The sequence below is a fragment of the Phodopus roborovskii genome, unplaced genomic scaffold (assembly GCF_943737965.1).
Source record: "Phodopus roborovskii unplaced genomic scaffold, PHOROB, whole genome shotgun sequence".
NCBI classification, from domain to species: Eukaryota; Metazoa; Chordata; class Mammalia; order Rodentia; family Cricetidae; genus Phodopus; species Phodopus roborovskii.
In genome coordinates, this window is record NW_026126517.1 from 14,814,886 (window position 1) to 14,833,525 (window position 18,640).

At 41.6% G+C, this 18,640-nt stretch overlaps 1 protein-coding gene across 1 annotated transcript; it reads right to left on the reverse strand.

The window, feature by feature from the left end:
- Positions 1–7,041: 7,041 nt before the first annotated feature.
- On the reverse strand, positions 7,042–8,614 carry LOC127231362 (prostate and testis expressed protein 2). Its single transcript, XM_051196903.1, has 3 exons — positions 8,557–8,614; positions 7,344–7,472; positions 7,042–7,199 (listed from the first exon to the last, which is right to left on the reverse strand). Exons 1-3 carry the CDS (start codon positions 8,612–8,614, stop codon positions 7,042–7,044), a joined length of 345 nt encoding a protein of 114 aa, XP_051052860.1.
- Positions 8,615–18,640: the final 10,026 nt, after the last annotated feature.

The following is an 18,640-nucleotide window of genomic DNA, read 5'->3' on the forward strand; positions in this document are numbered from 1 at the left end:
GCTCCAAACTTTGCACCTAACAAGGGAGGTAACTTTGGGACAGAAGCTCTGAAGCTCTGAAGCCTGTGATGACAGAGGCTAATACTCTGGCAAACTGAAACCAAGGGGGCTACTGCCATTCAAGCTTAATTTGCAGTGGCAGCAGCTATAGCAATGGTGAGGGGAACTGAAAATTTTGGAGAGCCAGAGAAGTGAAGGGGAAACTACAGGGTACGACAGACTTGTGACCTTAGTTGAGCAATGTGGTAATAGGGTCACTATGAAGACGAAATGAGCTAGACAATTTTCTCTATTGGCCAAAATACTCAAGGACTGGGCTGAATAGTAGTTTGTTTTGGCTTCTGTTCTGTGGAAAGGCTTACGTATTCCAACAGAGGACTTTGGTGAAGGTTTCTCTTTTGCTGCCTGTGCTGTTGAATGCTAAACCTAAGATTCTGGTCATGGTACTGGATACATGCACCTGTCCCTAAAATATTATATCCTATGAACTAGGAAGAGGAACCTCAACATGTTGGTCAAGGGGGGCTTCTTGATCTTGGACTTAGCATCTTTACAATCTTTAAAACTAGCTTTCTATTGTTTTTTTTAATCACACAATTTATACCATTTTTTTAAAATAACGGTATGAGAGACTTAATATGGCGATTTAAGTAAGTTGTTTCCAGACTATTTTTAAATGTTTGGGTCTGGAAAGATAGCTTGATGGAGGATGCCCTTCTGTATATATGTTTCTCTTTTTGGTTGATGAATAAAATGCTGTTTGGCCAATAGAGGCAGGAAGATAGGCAGGGCTAGGAGATGAGGAGAATTCTGAGAAAGGTAGGAAGAGAGAGACCACAAGGAGATGCCATGTAGAGACTGGGAAGACAGGATTTTCCAGGTGTTCTCTGATAAGATATGCCATGTAGAAATACATAGGTTAGTAGTTGAGGTTAATAATTAAGAGAGAGCTAGCCAATAAGAAACACATCAGCCAACAGTTTAATAATTAATATATGTTTCTGTGCTTATTTTGGGCTGAAGGTTGGTGGGACCTGGTGGGAAAGAAACTCCAGCAACAATAGCTCAATGGGCCAATATGCTTGCTGTACAATCATGAGGACCAAATTTCGGATCCAGCACCAACATAAAAAGCCATGAAAGAGCTATGAGTTTGTGTCATAGTTTGGCCAGTGTTTACCTTGATCATTATCAGGTCAAAAACTTGTGCCTCGAAGATAACTCTCTTTCTTGGTTCAAACGTTGTACATCATCTGTTGTTATTACTAAAAATCACTGTAGTTTCTATCACCCATAAACTCACATTTACCCTACTGAATACATTGTTGCCACCAAAGCCACCATGACCAATAAACTTTCCTTTACAGGGACATTGTGGAAGACAAAGACAGGTGGATCTTTGGGGGTTTGCTGGTTGATAGACTAGCTCCATATCCAATGAGAGATCTGCCTGATAAGAATAAGGTTTAGAGTGATGAAACAGGATATCTATTATCTTCATCTTACCTCTTCACTTGAATATAGGCACGAACAACTGCACACACATGTGTTTATTTGCCAACACACACACACAAATAAATAAAACTTTTCATATGATTTAGTAATAAAAAGCCAATTTAATCAACTTTAGAACTTTAGATTATAAAAATATTATTATTTATTTTGAAAAATGTCACACATACCTGTTTTTATTTACTTTCTTTTCACTCGTCCCACTGCCTTCTCTTTTCTGCCTCCCACTCCTGCTACCCTCTCTTCCTCTCATCTAGTTCCCCTCTTACTTCCAGTCCCTTTCTTGGATGCTTTCAGGTCTTCTATTGTATTAATTAACAATGAACTGCAAATCTTTAACTGATATGCTATATGTCTGACTTAACACATACTGGACTATACTAATTGTGGTGTGGACATAAGAGAGAGACTTCACACATTTGCTGTGTGAAGTAATGGCATGCTCCACACTGAAGGATGGAGGTATTGGAACTTGTTTTCAATGGTACTATATCTAATGACCAGTATCATTCCATACTTTGAAGTCTCTGCAAGCACCATTCAAAAGAACATTTATGTATCCCTCTTATTTATAGAGATATAAGACTTATCCATAGTTCTATATTAGATCTATTAACTGATATACATCATAACAATGTATAAAATAATAAATCGCACACTAATTTCAAAGATCAATACTTCAAGTGATCTAAAACCTGTTCCTGATCCTATACATCTGCCTTACACACACACACACACACACACACACACACACACACACACACACACACACACACTGAGGCTGGTAATACTCATTCAGGTTCCAGAAAGAGTCAACTAAAGTTTGGGGCATGTCAGAACTCATTATTGACTCACCTCCCAACTGGTGCCATTCACAAATTTGTTAGTTTGCTCTAGCTAAGCAAAAGAGGATGTTTAAGTGCCCCCTATTGAGGGCATTTCCCATACTGTTCACCCACTCCATCCCCTTGCCACTAAACACAGAAAGATAGACCAAGAATTTAGAGAAACTACTTTATTCACAAGTAGATAAGTCATATCCCAGAACCAAGGCATAGCACCTAGGTGAGGGGAACTTAGTGATCTTTGCTTACCTAGGACACTGCAACCAAATACTCCCTTGCTCCCTTCTGAGCCAGGACCTGATGCAGGAGCCTTCGTGCATGCAGGACCTTAGTGTCTGGAACTTGGGCACAATGGTGATGGCTGGATGCCTGCTCTGCTCTGCTGTCTTGGGGAATATTTGGGGAGACAATTACTGGCTTTCTCCAGCTACTCTTCCAAAGGAGCTAATTTGGGAGAAAGACTTGGAGGTGAGTTTCAACAAAATCTAAGACAGTCTAAACAAATCAGAACACTGAGGCCTTGCCTGTAGCCTTTACTCAGGCCATTCAAGGCCAGTTGGCATGTAATATATGCAGTTTATGTGCAATATGACAAAGTTATATTTATTCCATAAACATGTAGTTTTTAATATGTGTGCCTACATGGTTGTGTAATTGTGATTAAGAAGAGAGACATTTTTTACCAAGTTAGACCAATGATTAGGGTTGTTTTCAGTACTGTGTCATTTCAGACACTTTGATTTATGAAGAAAAATTAAATTTTCCAGGAATTTTACTGGTATTTCCCCCATTTCCTCTCTAGTTAAGAGCTACCATTATCAAAATAGATCCATATCTATCACCATGCACTACACTCAAGTTCAAATGGATCAATATAAATCCATCCACACTAAAACTCATAAAAGGGAAACATATGAGGCCACTGGCAGTGGGTCCAAGATCTAACACTAATGCACAAACTGACTTATATGGAGAGATACCTTGCCCAGCTTAGACACAGGGCTAGTGGGGTAGAGAGGTGCCTTGATCCTGCCTCAACAAGATGATAGGACAGACTTAGTAGACTCCTATGGGAAGCCTTACCCTCTCTGTGGAGTAGATGGGCAGGGGTGGAAAGTGGAGGGATTGGGAGTGAAGGGGGAGGGGGAGCTGGGATTGGAATGTAAAAAATAAATTAAGAAAAAAAAGTAAGAAAAAAAAAAAGAACTAGCATTATCATTATCTGTTCTGTTCACCTCAAATAATGACCCAACTGTGATTGATGCTAATTGAATTCCACAACAGATTTCATCAGTGCCTTGCCTGCTACCTGTTTTCTCTCCGGGAGCCCCATTTCTCTTCTTTACCATGCTTCCTCACCCTCTTTCAGACTGTAACAGCTCTTCAGACTTCCCTGTAATTTGTGATTTGATAATTTTGAGCAACATGAAACTGGGATTTTTCACAATGTCTTTAGATTTTGATTTATCTGTAATCATAGTTACAGAACATAGGGAGGACAGTGTTGAAGTGTCATTCATACCATAGCAAAAGTGTTTCTACCAACCCTGTGAACCCTTGCTATTCAGTCTGAAGTAACATTCACTGGCTATTCCACTAGATTTGGGTTCAAATCAACTTACCAGGTGAGTAGCCCATTGTGTTGGTTTTCATTGTTCTGTTAACTCATTTACATTGCTCAAATACTTTACAAGGCCCGGGATTTACAAGGGTCATGTGGACATAGACCCATAGGAAGACAAACAAAAACTTCTCATCAACACCATCTGCATCACTAGGACCTATCCATGATTGTTTTTGAGGGAGTCACGTATAAAGAGACCCACCTTTACTTCAGTTTACCATCACTGATGTGTTTATTGTTGTTGATTTACCAGCTTTTAAAAATGAGCTCTGGCCACTCAAGGCATTCTGTAAAGTATCCTTTCAAAGGCCCATTCCAACAGTTCCAGTTTGAAGGAGGGGGGAAGCTAATGAAAAAGATATGTAAACTTGAGCTTGGCTGTGGATTTCTGCATATGCTTCCATCAGTTACTGGATGAAGGTTCTATGATGACAATTAGAGTGGTCACCAATCTGATTACAGGAGAAGGCTGGTTCAGGCTCCCTCACCACTATTGCAAGGAGTCTTAGCTTGGGTCATCCTTGTAGATTCCCAGGAAATTCCCCAACACTAGGTTTCCTTATAATGACTCCCTGTATCAAGATATCTCTTTCATTGCTTGTTGGGGACCATCACCATCCTCACAATCTCAGGTCTCTGAGACATAAAATTACTGCTCCTTAAGAAATAAGCAGAATGTTCAGCAGAACATTCCAAGGTACAGGCTTGTGGTTTTACAACCAGTTAAAGAATAGCTCAGGACTATCTCTCCTGCTGCAGTTTAACAGCCAGTGAAAGAATAGCTAACCAGCTCAGGGCTATCTCTCATGCTGCAATTTACAGCCAATTATAGATTAGCAAAACAATTTAGGGCATTCCTTCTATTGACCTTCTCACCCTGCCTACATGCTGGTGCCCATGCCCTGGCTACGTGCAAGCCCTGCTCACATCCTGCCTACGGTCCTATATAAGTCTCCTCTGAGAAAATAAAATTTGTCAGCTTGATCAGAATACTGTCTTGCTGTCCTTCTTTGTATTCCTTGTCCCCCATTCTCTCCTAGGTGTCCCCCTGGTTCTTCGTTAACTGCCCTGCAGGTTGGGGCAATTGCTCTCCCTCTCTGTCCCTCCCCCAACTTCCCTGTCCCTTTCCCTCAAGTTCTCATCTCCCTTTCCAGTATAACCAGGAGATCTTATCCATTTTTCCTTCCTAGGGTTATCCATGTGTGTCACTGGGCTGAACTCCTGGAGTCCAGTGGAAGAGAGGGAGGAGGGACTATATGAGCAAGGGGACTCAAGATTATGATGGGGACACCCACAAAGATAGTTGACCTGAGCTAGTGGGAGCACACGGACTCTGGGGTGATAGCCGGGGAGCCTGCATGGGACCAAACTAGACCCCTTGTATGTGAGTGACAGATGTGTGACTTGGTCTGTTTGTGGGGCCTCTGGTAGTAGTGCATGAGCTGGCTTTTTTGGAGCCCATTCCCTATGGCGGGATACCTTGCTCAGCTTTCATGTAGAGGAGAGGGACTTGGTCTTGTCTCAATTTAATATTCCAGGCTTAGTTGATTCCCTATGGAAGGCCTTACCCTCTCTGAGAAGTAGACAGTAGTGGAAGCAGAGAAGTAGGGGGAGGTGGAGGAAAGGGAGGGGGAACTGTGGTTGGTATGTAAAATGAATAAAAACTTTAAAATAAAAAGGGAAAACAAAAAAACCAAAATAAAACAAAAAAGAAAAAAGTGTAAACTTGATAACTTAGACTGTAAAATTTGCAGATTTTCCTCATTTATTCAAAAAGAAATTCAACTCAACAGAAGTCAAGCAAATTGAATTTATTTCTAGCATCCTTTACAGAAATACAAAATATTCTTCTTCTTTTAAAATTATCCATGAGAAAATATGTTGTTGAATGCTATAATATGATATACTAGCAATATTCTTCATATTTGAATTGCCACTTGTAAAGAAAAGAGAATGAAGAAAATAATTCAGAATAATGAGAATTTTACACAAAGAAAAAAGTCAAACAAGCAGGAACACCCTTGTATGAGGAGTAGAATTGCTTTTAGAGATACTAAAGCACATTTAAAGAGCTAGAAGATGGCGGTAGAGGACTCTAGAGGTAGGGTCAGAGAAATACTTCACACTAAAGTGAGAACTGAAGACATTTGGACTTGAACTCATTAAGCTCAGTCTTCTTTAAGGAGAGAGGAGAAAGAGATAGGGAGAGAGAGAGAGAGAGAGAGAGAGAGAGAGAGAGAGAGAGAGAGAAAGAGAGATGCTTAATTCATTCCTTTTTTTTTTTCCAGACAGTTGAATAAGTCATTGTCTCCCTGGCCACAGCACACTCATTAATCAGTACTATAGTTTCATCACAATTCTCCACTGAGCCTGCTCTGCTAATAACCTCCAAGATGCCCCAGAAAACAGAGAAGCATTGCCTTCTGGTCCTCCTCCAACCTCTCCAACCATTATCCATCAGTCTTCTGTGGTGGGACCTGCACCTACTCTATTTTGTGATGTGACCCATCTGCTGTGACCAATGCAGCCCTGTCCTTACTCTACTCATTGACAACCTTAGATCTCATAGCTTAGCTGCCAGGAGGTTCTAGCTATGTGTCCAAAGTTGTTGATGTCAACTTGCCTTGATTTCTTCCTGAACTTTAGGACCTCTTTATCCATTGGGCATGTTTTCCTGAGTTTTTCTACCAAGCCCTATAACTCTTACAGTAAAGGGGATCCACCACATGAGCAGACTCTCAACAGTCATTGCTAAGGCAGTGGGACTAATAATCAGGCAGCTTGACAGTCAGAGTAAATCAGCAACAATGAGAGATAGATAAAGGCAAGCCAAGCAAGACTGTTAGTGATATTCACATGGAAATGAAGAAGTGAGAGAGGAAACAAGGGTGAATGGAGAGTGTTGGCATCTGGTGTTGGGTAAGAAGGAGTCAGTATCCAGGAGAGAGTAAAAGAAGGATGCTTAGAAGTTATATGAGTTGATCCATCCTCCGCAGAGCATGTGTGGGGGAGACCCAGCGGGTGCACAAGTGAAACTGAAGCAGGTAAAGGAATTGGTGATCAGTTAGCATACTTGTTCGATATCTTTCTTTTATAACTATTACAAAAATCTTGACTTCGGCAACAAAAGCTTGAAATTTTCAGGTGAAAATAACTCTCTTTTGAAGCCTTACATGGTTTAGAGCACTCCAGTACGGTGTGGTTGTAGAAAAATCCACCTGGAAAGAACATTGATATTTAGTGTCAGAAAATAGTACTTGAAATTCAATGCATGAGAGTCTTTGCTACCCACGCCAATCCTGCTCTTCCACAAGAAACACCATCTCATTGTAAGGTTCCCTTGGGTTCCCTGTAAGCATTACCTCTTGGTTTGAAAACATAGATATCCCTGATTGCGCATGAGCCACCTTCCTCCATGGTACATTTGCCCTCACCATCTACACATCTGCCATTAATAAACATTTTGCAGGCCACGCATATTCTTGCTTCAGCTAGGTAGGAAAGAAAAGAAAAGAAAAAAACACAGACATGGGCTAACTAGGTCAGGAACAACATGGATGAGAACAGTTAAGGAATGAGGCATTACAATAAAAAATTCTCATAGCTTAGGACTGAAAATGCCTCCATTGGACTTTAAGATTTTGCCCATCATTGACCTTTGAGTGTGAATTACATTAGTCATAATGATGCTTTTGTACTGTTGGTAGGTAAAGTTGTGATATGTTAATTATTTCACATAAAATATGATTTTTAAAGAGGGAATCAATAGAGTCGAAAAGATGATCAGTGGTTAAGAGCAGGTACTGGCCGGGCATTGGTAGCACATGCCTTTAATCTCAGCATTTGGGAAATAGAGGCAGGTGGATCTCTGTGAGTTTGAGGCCAGCCTGATCTACAGAGAGAGTTCCAGGACAGCCTCCAAAGTAATACAGAGAAGCCCTGTCTCAAAAAAAAAAAAAAAAAAGGCTCCACCATCTTCTTCTGGACTCTGGACATATTTACACTTATGTGCACAAATGTACATGCACACTCACACACATACATGCAATTCAAAAAAACTAAAAAAAAATAAAGGAAACATGATTTATGCGACAGCTGATGTGAACAAGACAAGGAGGTAAGATATGAGAGATGTGATTAGACAAATAAAATCCACATCTCACACTTGTACTACACTCAGAAATTTAAAATTTACCCCCTAAATCCTATCTAAAGCCCCTATGGTACCAGTCCTGTTCAATACTACATGCTTTGTAAGGGCTAGCATGATGGCTTACCCAGTAAAAGCAATTGCTACAAAGTTTGACAACCAGAGTTTACTACCTGGAACTCAAATGGTAGAAGGAAAGAATCAATTCCCCCAAGCTCTCCTTTGACATCCACTCACACTGTAGCATACTTCCCTCAATCCAACACAGAGATACATAAACATTTTTAAAAGATGGTTAATAACAAGCTGTTCCAGTGACCTCTTCCCAACTATACCAGCATTCAGGCCATCATCCCAGGTTTACTCCCAGACATCTCCAGCCCTTGTCCTCACCCCCATTTCAGCCTCCAAGGACTCACTCTCACCTTGAAAGAACACAAGGGAAAAAGCCCCCAGCAGCAGGAAGAGCATGAACTTGCCCATCTCAGTCTGGGTTGGCAGAGGACACATCAGAGCAGCTGGCAGCAAGTACCCAGGAAAGATTGGGGTAGATGAGAGCAGGCTGCCTTGAGCTACTCCCAGGATGTGGGCAGGAGCTTCCGCACACACCTGCCAGCAGTGCCCAGACTCAGGAAATCATCACATAGAATCAGCTCCTTCAGAGCTCTGCAAGGCAAAGGACATCCCCAGATCCCTCTCATATTCCTTCATGGAATTGTTCACTTCCTAAGTGAGATCCCTGAGACTGAGGTCAGAGAAGGACCATGGTTGGCAATGACCCGAGAAGCCATAACAACAGAACCCTGCGTATGCTCTGTAGTCCAGGATCTGCACTCATTATGCCATGTCTCATGTGTCATACATAGCTCCCTACTCTCTTAGGACCTGTCAATAGCATCCAAACAGCATACATGTAACAGAGGCAACAATAATTTATCATGGGTTGTCTTCCAAAATAAGAATCATTCTCTGCTCCAATTGGCTCTTACTATTTTTAGTTATCCGACCCACATATAGCTAACCAAGGAGATTTACCAAGATACAGACTCTCAGTTTCTGATTCATAGAAAGGTTCAGACAGAATTTCCATCCATTCTTCTTCATATGTTTGTCCTAATGGTGTGGAGGAGCACAGGGCACAAAATGCAAATATTTTCCTGATTTTTAAAATTACTTTTCTACTAATGTGCTCTTCCAACCCTTTCATTGTGCTTCATAAAAATAACTAAACCTGCAGACATCCAATATCCAGTCAAGGAAAAGAGAACGAGTAAGAAACAAGTTCACTAGCTAGGGCTAGGGAACATCATCCTGGGAGGCAGGAGTAGATTTGTGCCTAGATAGGTCCTTTATGGCAAAGCCCTTTGGTCAGGCTCACTCTGCACAGTGCATACCCAGTGGGCAGAGTAAGCACTCAATGTTTACTGATGACTCCACAAAGAATAATATGGGAAATGAGTGAATGCAAGGTGGCCTGTGAGAACAACTACTGAACGCTGAGGGCCAGGATCCTCCATGTTCTAAAATCTGAGAGCCTGATGCATTCATTCCATGCCTCACAAATTCAGCTACCATGCAGGAGAATTCTCTTCCCACCTTCCCAAGACAAAGCTGACACTGGACAAGCTAGACTTGCATGAACAGTAGAGGGCAATAATTCCACAATTTACCAGATACACACCAATTTACAACGCTATCACTCCACTTAGCGGTATGTTCAGCATACTTCTTCAGCAACAACAGTAGAATTCTAGGTGCTTGATACCCTATCATAACTGCCCGGTTATAGTTATCTTTGCTATGATGAAACATCAGGACCAAAGCAACTTGGAGAGGAAAGGGTTTATTTGTCTTATTTACCTTTCCAAATCACAGTCCACTATTGAAGGAAGTTGGGACAGGGACTCAAACATGGCAGGAGGCAGGAGCTGATGCTGAGGCCACAGAGGGGTGCTCCTTACTGGTTTGTTCATCATGGCTTTCTCAACCTGGTTTCCTTTTTCTTTTCCCTTTTTCTTTTTTTCTCTCTCTCCTCTATCAAGGTTTTTATTTACAAATTTTCATCTTTTTAAAAATTTTATTTATTTTACATCCAGACTGCAGTGTCCCGCTCTCTTCTCCTCCCAGTATCCAGTATCTAAATCCTCTCCCCCATTTCTATTCAGAAAAAAGCATAAGTCTTGGATTTTACAGAACCCTAGACACCAGCCCAGGGGTGGCCCCATCCACAATGGGCTGGGCTATCCCCCATCAATCACTAATTAAGGAAGGTCTGCCTATAGCCAGATTTTTTTTCTTTTAAAAAAGATGATAATATTTTTATTTAAATTTGAAACAAGCTTGTTTTACATGTTAGTCCCAGTTCCTGCATCCTCCCCTCCTCCTCTGTCCCCCTCCCAACTCCAATTCCCTCCCCTTTTTGCTCCTCAGGGAGGGTGAGGCCTTCCATGGGGCATCTTCAAAGTCTGTCACATCATTTGGAGCATGAACCAGGCCCTCTCCTATGTGTCTAGGCTGAAAGAGTATCCCTCTATGTGGAATGGGCTCCCAAAATCTATTTGTATACTAGGGATAAATACTGATCCATTACCAGAGACACCATAGACTTACCAGTCCTCCTAACTAAGACCCACATTCAGGGAATCTGAGTCAGTCCTATGCTAGTTTCCCAGCTATCAGACTGGAGTCCATGAGCTCCCCCTTGTTCAGGTCAGCTGTTTCTGTGGGTTTCTCCAGCCTGATCTTGACCCCTTTGCTCATCACTCCTTCTCTGTTACTGGATTCCAGGAGTTCTACAGCCTGATCTTGTGAAGGTGTTTTCTGAATTGAGGCTCCCTTCTCTTCAGTGACTGTAGCTTATGTGCAATGGACAGAAAATGAAACAGCACAATAAATGAGATGAGAAACGTGATATGAAAATAACAGAAAATAAGGAAACAGAATCTACCCAAATTATTGGAACTGCCAATGAACAAATTTGTTGTATGGTATTAACTTTATAAAAATACTCTCTTCTTTACTTCAAGAATATAACAACAATAATAATAATATAGAAACTGTGATTAGGGAAAAAGAAAAATGCTCTCTTACTGCTGGCATTTCTGGTATCCTGATTATCCAAAGCCTAGAAGCTTGACTTATTGGATTGCTCCCATATTCATATTTAGTTGCCTTTCCTTTCCTTTTTCTTTTTGACAAGGTTCCTCTGTGCAGCCCTGGCTGTTCTAGAGCTCACTTTGTAAACCAGACTGGCCTAAAACTCAGAGATCCACCTGCCTTCCAAGTGATGGGAATAAATGCAAGCATCACCACCCCTAGGCTAGTTTCCTTTCTTCTACAGCCTATACTCACCTGTCTAGGGATGGTACCACCCACAGTGGGCTGGGCCCTCCTACATCAGTTAGTAATCAGGAATTTGCCCTACTTCTGTATCACATGTCCTAGTTAGGGTTTCTACTACTGTGATAAATGCCATAACAAAACAAATGAACAAACAAACAAAAAACCCAAACCAACTAAACAAGAAAACAGGGAGGAAACGGTTTATTTCATCTTACAACTCTCAGAATACATTCCATCACTGAGGGAAGTCAGGGCAGGAACTCTAGGCAGGAATCTGGAAGCACGAACTGAAACAGAGGTCATGGGGGAGCAGGGCTTACTGTCCTGTTCCTTACGGCTTTCTCAGTCTGCTTTCTCATACAAACAAGGACATGTGTCCAGGAGTGACACCACTTACACCTTCTCACACCAAACATTAATTAAAACAATACCCCATAAATAGGCCCACAGTCCAGTCTTATGGGGGCATTCTCTTAATTAACATTCTCTCTTTTCAGACATGTCTAGGCTTGTTCCAAGTCAGCCCAAAGAAACAAGCACAACATACGAAAGAAATACAAACGAATATATTTGAAAAAGAAAGGAAAGTCAAGACCCTGCAGAAATCTTCCTCTGTAGGCCAGACAGGCTTTGAACTCACAGAGATCCACCTGCCTCTACCTCCACCTGCCAAGTGCTGGGATTAAAGGTGTGCACCACCTCTGCCCAGCATCTGTGTGTTTTCTTACAGTAGACCCCATCTGGGTGGGGGTGAACTGGGAGGAGTGGGGGAAGGAGTAACCATAATCAGAATATGTTGTATGAACAAAGTCTATTTTCAGTAAAAGAAAAAAATTATCTACAACAGAATAACACAAATTAAAAAGACCCAAATACATACCCAAAGGAATGAAAATATGAGCATAGCACTCTAGAGTTTGTAGATGTGTACCTTTTTCTATTTTCCTTTTATCTAATGGCATCTTCTAAGAAGCAAGCAGGCATCTTCCTAGACACAGGCATAGAAATGTCAAGTAAGTGTCTCTAGAAGTTCAGGTACCAGCAAATGGCTGTGCTCCTCCAGTGATGCAGACAAGAATAGCTGAAAAGTCAGGATCCGGTGTCCTAGTGGAGAGTCTTCTAAAGCTGTTACAGCCTAGGAAACCCTTCCATATGCACTTCACACCATTTCTATATTTCATGGTTCTAAGGTAATTCCTCTCTTGATTCTGATAGAAGTCGTTGAAGAAAATGCTGACATTGAGCCTATTCTGTTTTCTCTTTGGGATGTATACTCACTGAGGTAGGCAGATTGTAAGTTCAAGATCAGCCCGTGCTACACAGAAAGATGCTGTCTCAAAAGAAAAAAAAGTAATAATAATAATTGAGAAAGGTTAAGTGATTTATTAAGGTCAAACTAGCAAGGAACAAAGTGGATGTCAACTTGTGCTGTTTCCAAAGTGCACTCAGCTGTTAACCAGATAAAGCATTCTGTATACTATGGCTCAGACACAGCAGGGAGTCATCCTGTATTTTTTCCTCTGATTTCTGGGATGTTTTAAGCACACATTAAATATCTCCCTGCAGTCTTAGCAAATGTCAATAAGGTCAGCATTGCCTTGGTTTGCTTTAACCATCTGACAGGAGAGCCACAGTTAAGGAATTTCCTAGACTAGATTGACCAGTGGCCATGCCTATGAAGGTTGTATTGCTTACTAATTATTGCTATAGGAGGGCTCAGGCCACTATTTACAGTACCATCCCTAGGCAGGTGTTCCTAAGAAAAGTAAGCCAGTGAGAGGTCCAGCAAGCAGTATCCCTCATTGTTTCTCGCCTCCACATTCCTACCTTCAGTTCCAGTCATGACTTTTCTAAATAATAAATTCTAGCCTGGGTATGTGAGTCAGACAAGCCCTTTTCTTCTTGAGTGGCTTTTGGTCAAAATGTTTTATCACAGCAACAGAATGAAACCATCAGATATATTAAGATATTTTTAAATGTGGTGTTATGAGGCAAAGGGCAGAGGATCAACCAACATGGAAGAGAGTGAGATAGGATAGCCCTGTGAGGACAAATCTTAGAACTCAAGGACCCATCTATCCTCACATACTCACAAGGGTTCGTGTCGATGTCTTATTGGGTGATGTCATTTTTTGTGTGAACATCAAACATGTACAAAGATGGCTCATATATGTCATGAACTGATGAAATCCCATGGAACCAACACCCATGCAGTCTGTTGTTGATGGAGACGTCATTGTAGTGGTTTGAATAAGAATGGCCCCATACGCTCTATATTTGGATGCTTAGTCACCAGGGAGTAGAACTATTTGAAAGGATTAAAATGATTAAGATGTGTGACCTCATTGGAGGAAGTATGGCATTGGGGGTAAGCTCTAAAGTTTCAAAAGCCTATGCCAAGCCCGGAGTTGTTCTCTCTGCCTGCAGATCAGGATGTAGAACTTATCTACTTCTCCAGCATCATGTCTGCTGGCATGTTGCATTATCCCCACCATGATGAGAGTGGACTAACCTCTGGAAATAGAAGCAAGCTCACAATTAAATGCTATTTTAAATATGAGTTGCTGAAGGCAAGGTTTTAGTTATTTCACTAGACCCAAGATAAATGATAAATAGGTGTTTTGTTTTGGGGGGGACACTTAGACAGGAAAATACAAAGAATTGCTGGAACATTTTTCTATCCTTCCTATTGGGTCCACTGACCCACCAGAAAGGAAAGTGCAAAGGAAAGCCATGTCTCAAGCTTCCCTCTTTCTGCTCCCCTCTGCCTGAGGCCATGCCCAAGGGTATGTGACCACCATTACAAGTTCACTACATGACTGATACAAGTTGCCTTGGTTAAGGTGTCTCTTCATAGCAATAGATCAGTGACTATGGCAGTCATTACATGGCAAAAGACTGTACAAAGTAAACCTAATGACATGGATAACCCAGCTTCTCTTGTTAAGTGGGGAGGAGAGAGGCAGGTAGCTTACTGTTTAATAGCATCCTCTTATAAGGGAGTCAATCTCTTTTGGAACAACCTCTTAGTTGTTCAAAACCCTTCAGGAGATAATAACTCCTCCCCATAACTTACAGTTATGGAGCCTGCCTGTTAAGTAAGGGCAGTGGAAGTCAGAAGACTGCCCTTTGGCTGGCTGTCTCAGCGATGTTGGGATGGAGATGCTACAGATAAGATAATATAGACTGCAAAGAAGCTGATCAGGGGCTCTGTCTTCTGAGGAAAACAGCTGCCTTCTAGGCTGTAGAAATGGCTCAGTGGTTAAGAGCACTGATTGCCCTTCCAAAGGACCTAGGTTTGATTCCCAGCATCCACATGGCAGTTAATAACTCTCTGTAATTCTGGTTCCAAAGGATCTATTGTCCTTTTCTGGACTCCATATGTACCAAGCATGCAAGTGACACATAAACATACATGCAGGCAAACCATTCATATACATAAAATAAAGTAAAATTTAGATAAATAAATAATAAAAAACCCAGATGGGAGAAGTTATTCATCAAAAGGCTACTAGGGAACCATTTATTTATTTACATTTAATTATTTATTTCTTAAGATTATAATATAATTACATCATTTCCTCTTCCCTTCCCTTCTTCTCATGTACCCCCACTTGTTCTCTCTCAAATTCATGGCCTCTTTTTCTTTAATTATTGTTACACACACAAATGCACACACACACACACACACTTGAATATACTTTTGTTTTCTATGTCTAATCTTTCTTCATTGGGTCTACTAGCACTCTCCACTCTGGCCTCACTCTTCCCCCTCAGAACTAAGGAGATATAGCTACCAATACCCTGGCACTAGAAATCAGACAGATGGCTCAGAAGGTAAATGTGTTTCCACACAAGCCTAAGGTCCTGAGTTCAGGCCCCAAGGCCCATGTTAAACATGGAAGGAGAGAACCAACACCAAAAAGTTGTCATCTGTCATCCATAGGTGGTGTGATGCCTAAATACACATCACACACACACACACACACACACACACACACACACACACACACACGAGAGAGAGAGAGAGAGAGAGAGAGAGAGATTGAGAGAGAGAGAGAGAGAGAGAGAGAGAGAGATTAGAGACCAGAGACCTTAGTTTCCTATAAAAGAGCTGGGAGTTCTAGAATAAATACCTTGTGTAGCAGTAAAATGGCTGTGGAATGATTAAAAACTCAGCAGGCTCTAACTCCTGTGCTCTAAGGACTGGAACAAGGTTAGGGCACACAATGCAAGAGCCACTTGACAACAAACGTCAACAGGGATCAGACAATATTTTACTTACTGATTCTATGCCTGTGAGGGAGATAATATGGTGGCCAAGTTAAGTTTGAGGGAAGAGACATCAGAGGGGGTATGGCCTGAGGGTGCTAAAGACTCTCAGAACCCCATGCTCCTCTATACAGACTTCTAGATCATAAGTGTCATCTGGGGGACCGGCCTTCAACAGTGTGCACTACCTGTTAGACCACAGATCCTGTTTCTGCCTTTCTCTGTCTCCCAAGGATGGTGTCAGCCTCCTACCCTACCACCTGTCTCTCTGTACACACAGAGCTGATAAAAAGAAAGTTTTCTCTAACCACATAGCTCTCAGATTCTCTTCCTCCCTCCTGCAGCTGCAGACTGCCCCCTACTGCCCAGACCCAAGATAATTTTGAATTTTAACTACCACCCATTACACATTTTCTATTTATTAAGATAAAATTCACTTATACAGAGTTTTTGCTTTTATTTTTTAAAACAACCTTTTCTCATTTTGCATACTAATCCCAGTTCCTACTTCCCCCTTTCCTCCAGCTCCCCTACCTTTCCCTACCTCACCTCCCATCCACTCTTCAGAAAGAATAAGGCTTTCCATGGGGAGTCAACAAAGTCTGGCACCTCACTTTGAGGCAGGACCAAGGCCCCCCTCCCATATCCCCTATCTAAGCTGAGCAAGGTATTCCTCAAGAGAGCTCCTGAGAAAATTGGGAGGGGGTGGAGAAGAGAGGGTGGAAGGGTAGGAGGAAGGGAGAAGGGGAGGGGGAGGAGAATAAGAGGGAGGGGGATGGTGGATATGGGGGAAGGACAGAGAGGGAGAGCAAGGAAAGAGATATCTTGATAGAGGGAGTTGTTATGGAGTTAGTGAGAAACCTGGCACTAGGGAAACTCCCAGGAATCCACAAGGATGACCCCAGCTAAGCCCCTAAATAGTAGAGGAGAGGGTGTCTGAACTGGCCTTCCCCTGTAATCAGATTAATGACCACTTATACAGAGTTTTAGAAGTTTTGCATCACATGTGATTTAGTTAAAAAAAATACAGATTCAAAGATGAGCAAAACCATAACTTTTCTATGATTCAGATACCTGGAGGACATTGTTTGTCATTTTTAGAACCCATTCCCTATGGTGGGATACCTTGCTCAGTCTTGATACAGCACAGCAGGGAGACGTTTAGTCCTGCCTCAACTTGATTTGCCAGACTTTGTTGACTCCCCGAGGAAGGCCTTATGCCCTCTAGAACTGGATGGGGATGAGAAGGAGGGAGGTGGGGGTGGGAGGGGAGGAGGAAGTGGGAACTGGGATTTGTCACAAATGAACCAAGTCTCCAAGGATAAGGTATAATTGATTGAGGTGGAGGAAGTTGTAAGAGCCAGAGATAGAGGACTATAGTGAATCAGTGTCTTCAGGACATGACAAGTCCACTGCACTCATGAATTCATGTAGCTGTGGATGCTTGCATCAGACCTCCCACAAACCAATCAACATTCCAACATGGAAGGAGGAGGAGCATGCAAGCCCCCAACCTAGGTGAGGCACTATTGGCAACTGATGGCTTCTAGGTGAGGGAAGTTTTCTTTGGGAGTTTGTTCTTTAGTAGGTTGGCCATGTTGCAGTGGAAGCCCACTGTCACACTTGTAAGGACAGCACAGAGTGGAGTCAGTGAGTTCTTTTATAAAACATGAAATTGGAAGGAAAATGTGTAGGATAGGCCCATGAAGAGTTAGTTGAAGGGAGGTAAATAAGTACAACAAAATTTTATACACACACATACACACTCACACACACACACACACACACACACACACACACACACACACACACACATATATATATATATATATATATATATATATATATAAATGATGTGGCCCATCAGTGTTGTGAGAATATCCAGAGGGAGGAGATGAACTAACTGGAGGAGGTAGTTGGGCAGAGAAAGACAGGTAGATCACACAAGCTTCAATGTTTTAGTAAAAGAAGAAAACTTTCAAATCTGTGTCTCAAGGCATCAAGTACCATAGTTGTTGCTGTTACTGTTATTATTAGCAGTGCTGTAGCTACTTGTGTGCATGTCTATGTAAAGTCTGGGATAAATAAATACAGCCTTCTCTATCTGGTATCCAGGTAGCAACATTTGTTCTAGCAGTGCTCATAGCTAAAATTGCCCCCTAGGGAGTGCAGATTAGTGCTGTTTCTTTTATGAGACACAACTCGGAAGGACAGAGGACATCAGAACAATAGAAATGCCAAAAGAGAAGTCCCCGCAACACCCTTTATTCATCTGTTTTCCATTGTCATAACAATATACTTAGGGCTAGGTACTTTGTAAAGAAAGTGGTTTATGTTGATCATGGTAATGGTTATGGGGCCCAAATAACATGGAAGTATCGCTGGCTACTCTCTAACATTGAGGATAAATGAAAAGGGAATCTCACACATGCAGAAGCAACAAAGAATATAGAGTCTATTTTTGGGAAGACTAACTCTGGGAGAGTCACATTGGTATTGATGAAGAGTGAAGAGGCCTCCAATGACCTCAACACCTTCCACTTAGTACCACCTTCATATCACCATGTTGGGGACCAAGTCTCAGAACACAAAACTTTAGGGGAGGGATTCAAACCACATCTGAGCCAAACCATAAAGCCAGAGTCGTGGTATTGAGTAACATGAGGTGGAATAGAAAACAGAATAGTAAACAGATAGAAAACAGGGAGGTCAAAAACTAAATTCACAGCTAAAAAATATAGAACATAGTTCAAATTATTTTTTCATTATACCTACAATACTAATACCTCGACTATTACATTAATTTTAGAACTATAGAGACCAGGAGTAATAGAAATAAGTCTAGTCAGTACAGCAACTTTGGAGCTGCACTGCAGACCTTTCCATAGGATGGAG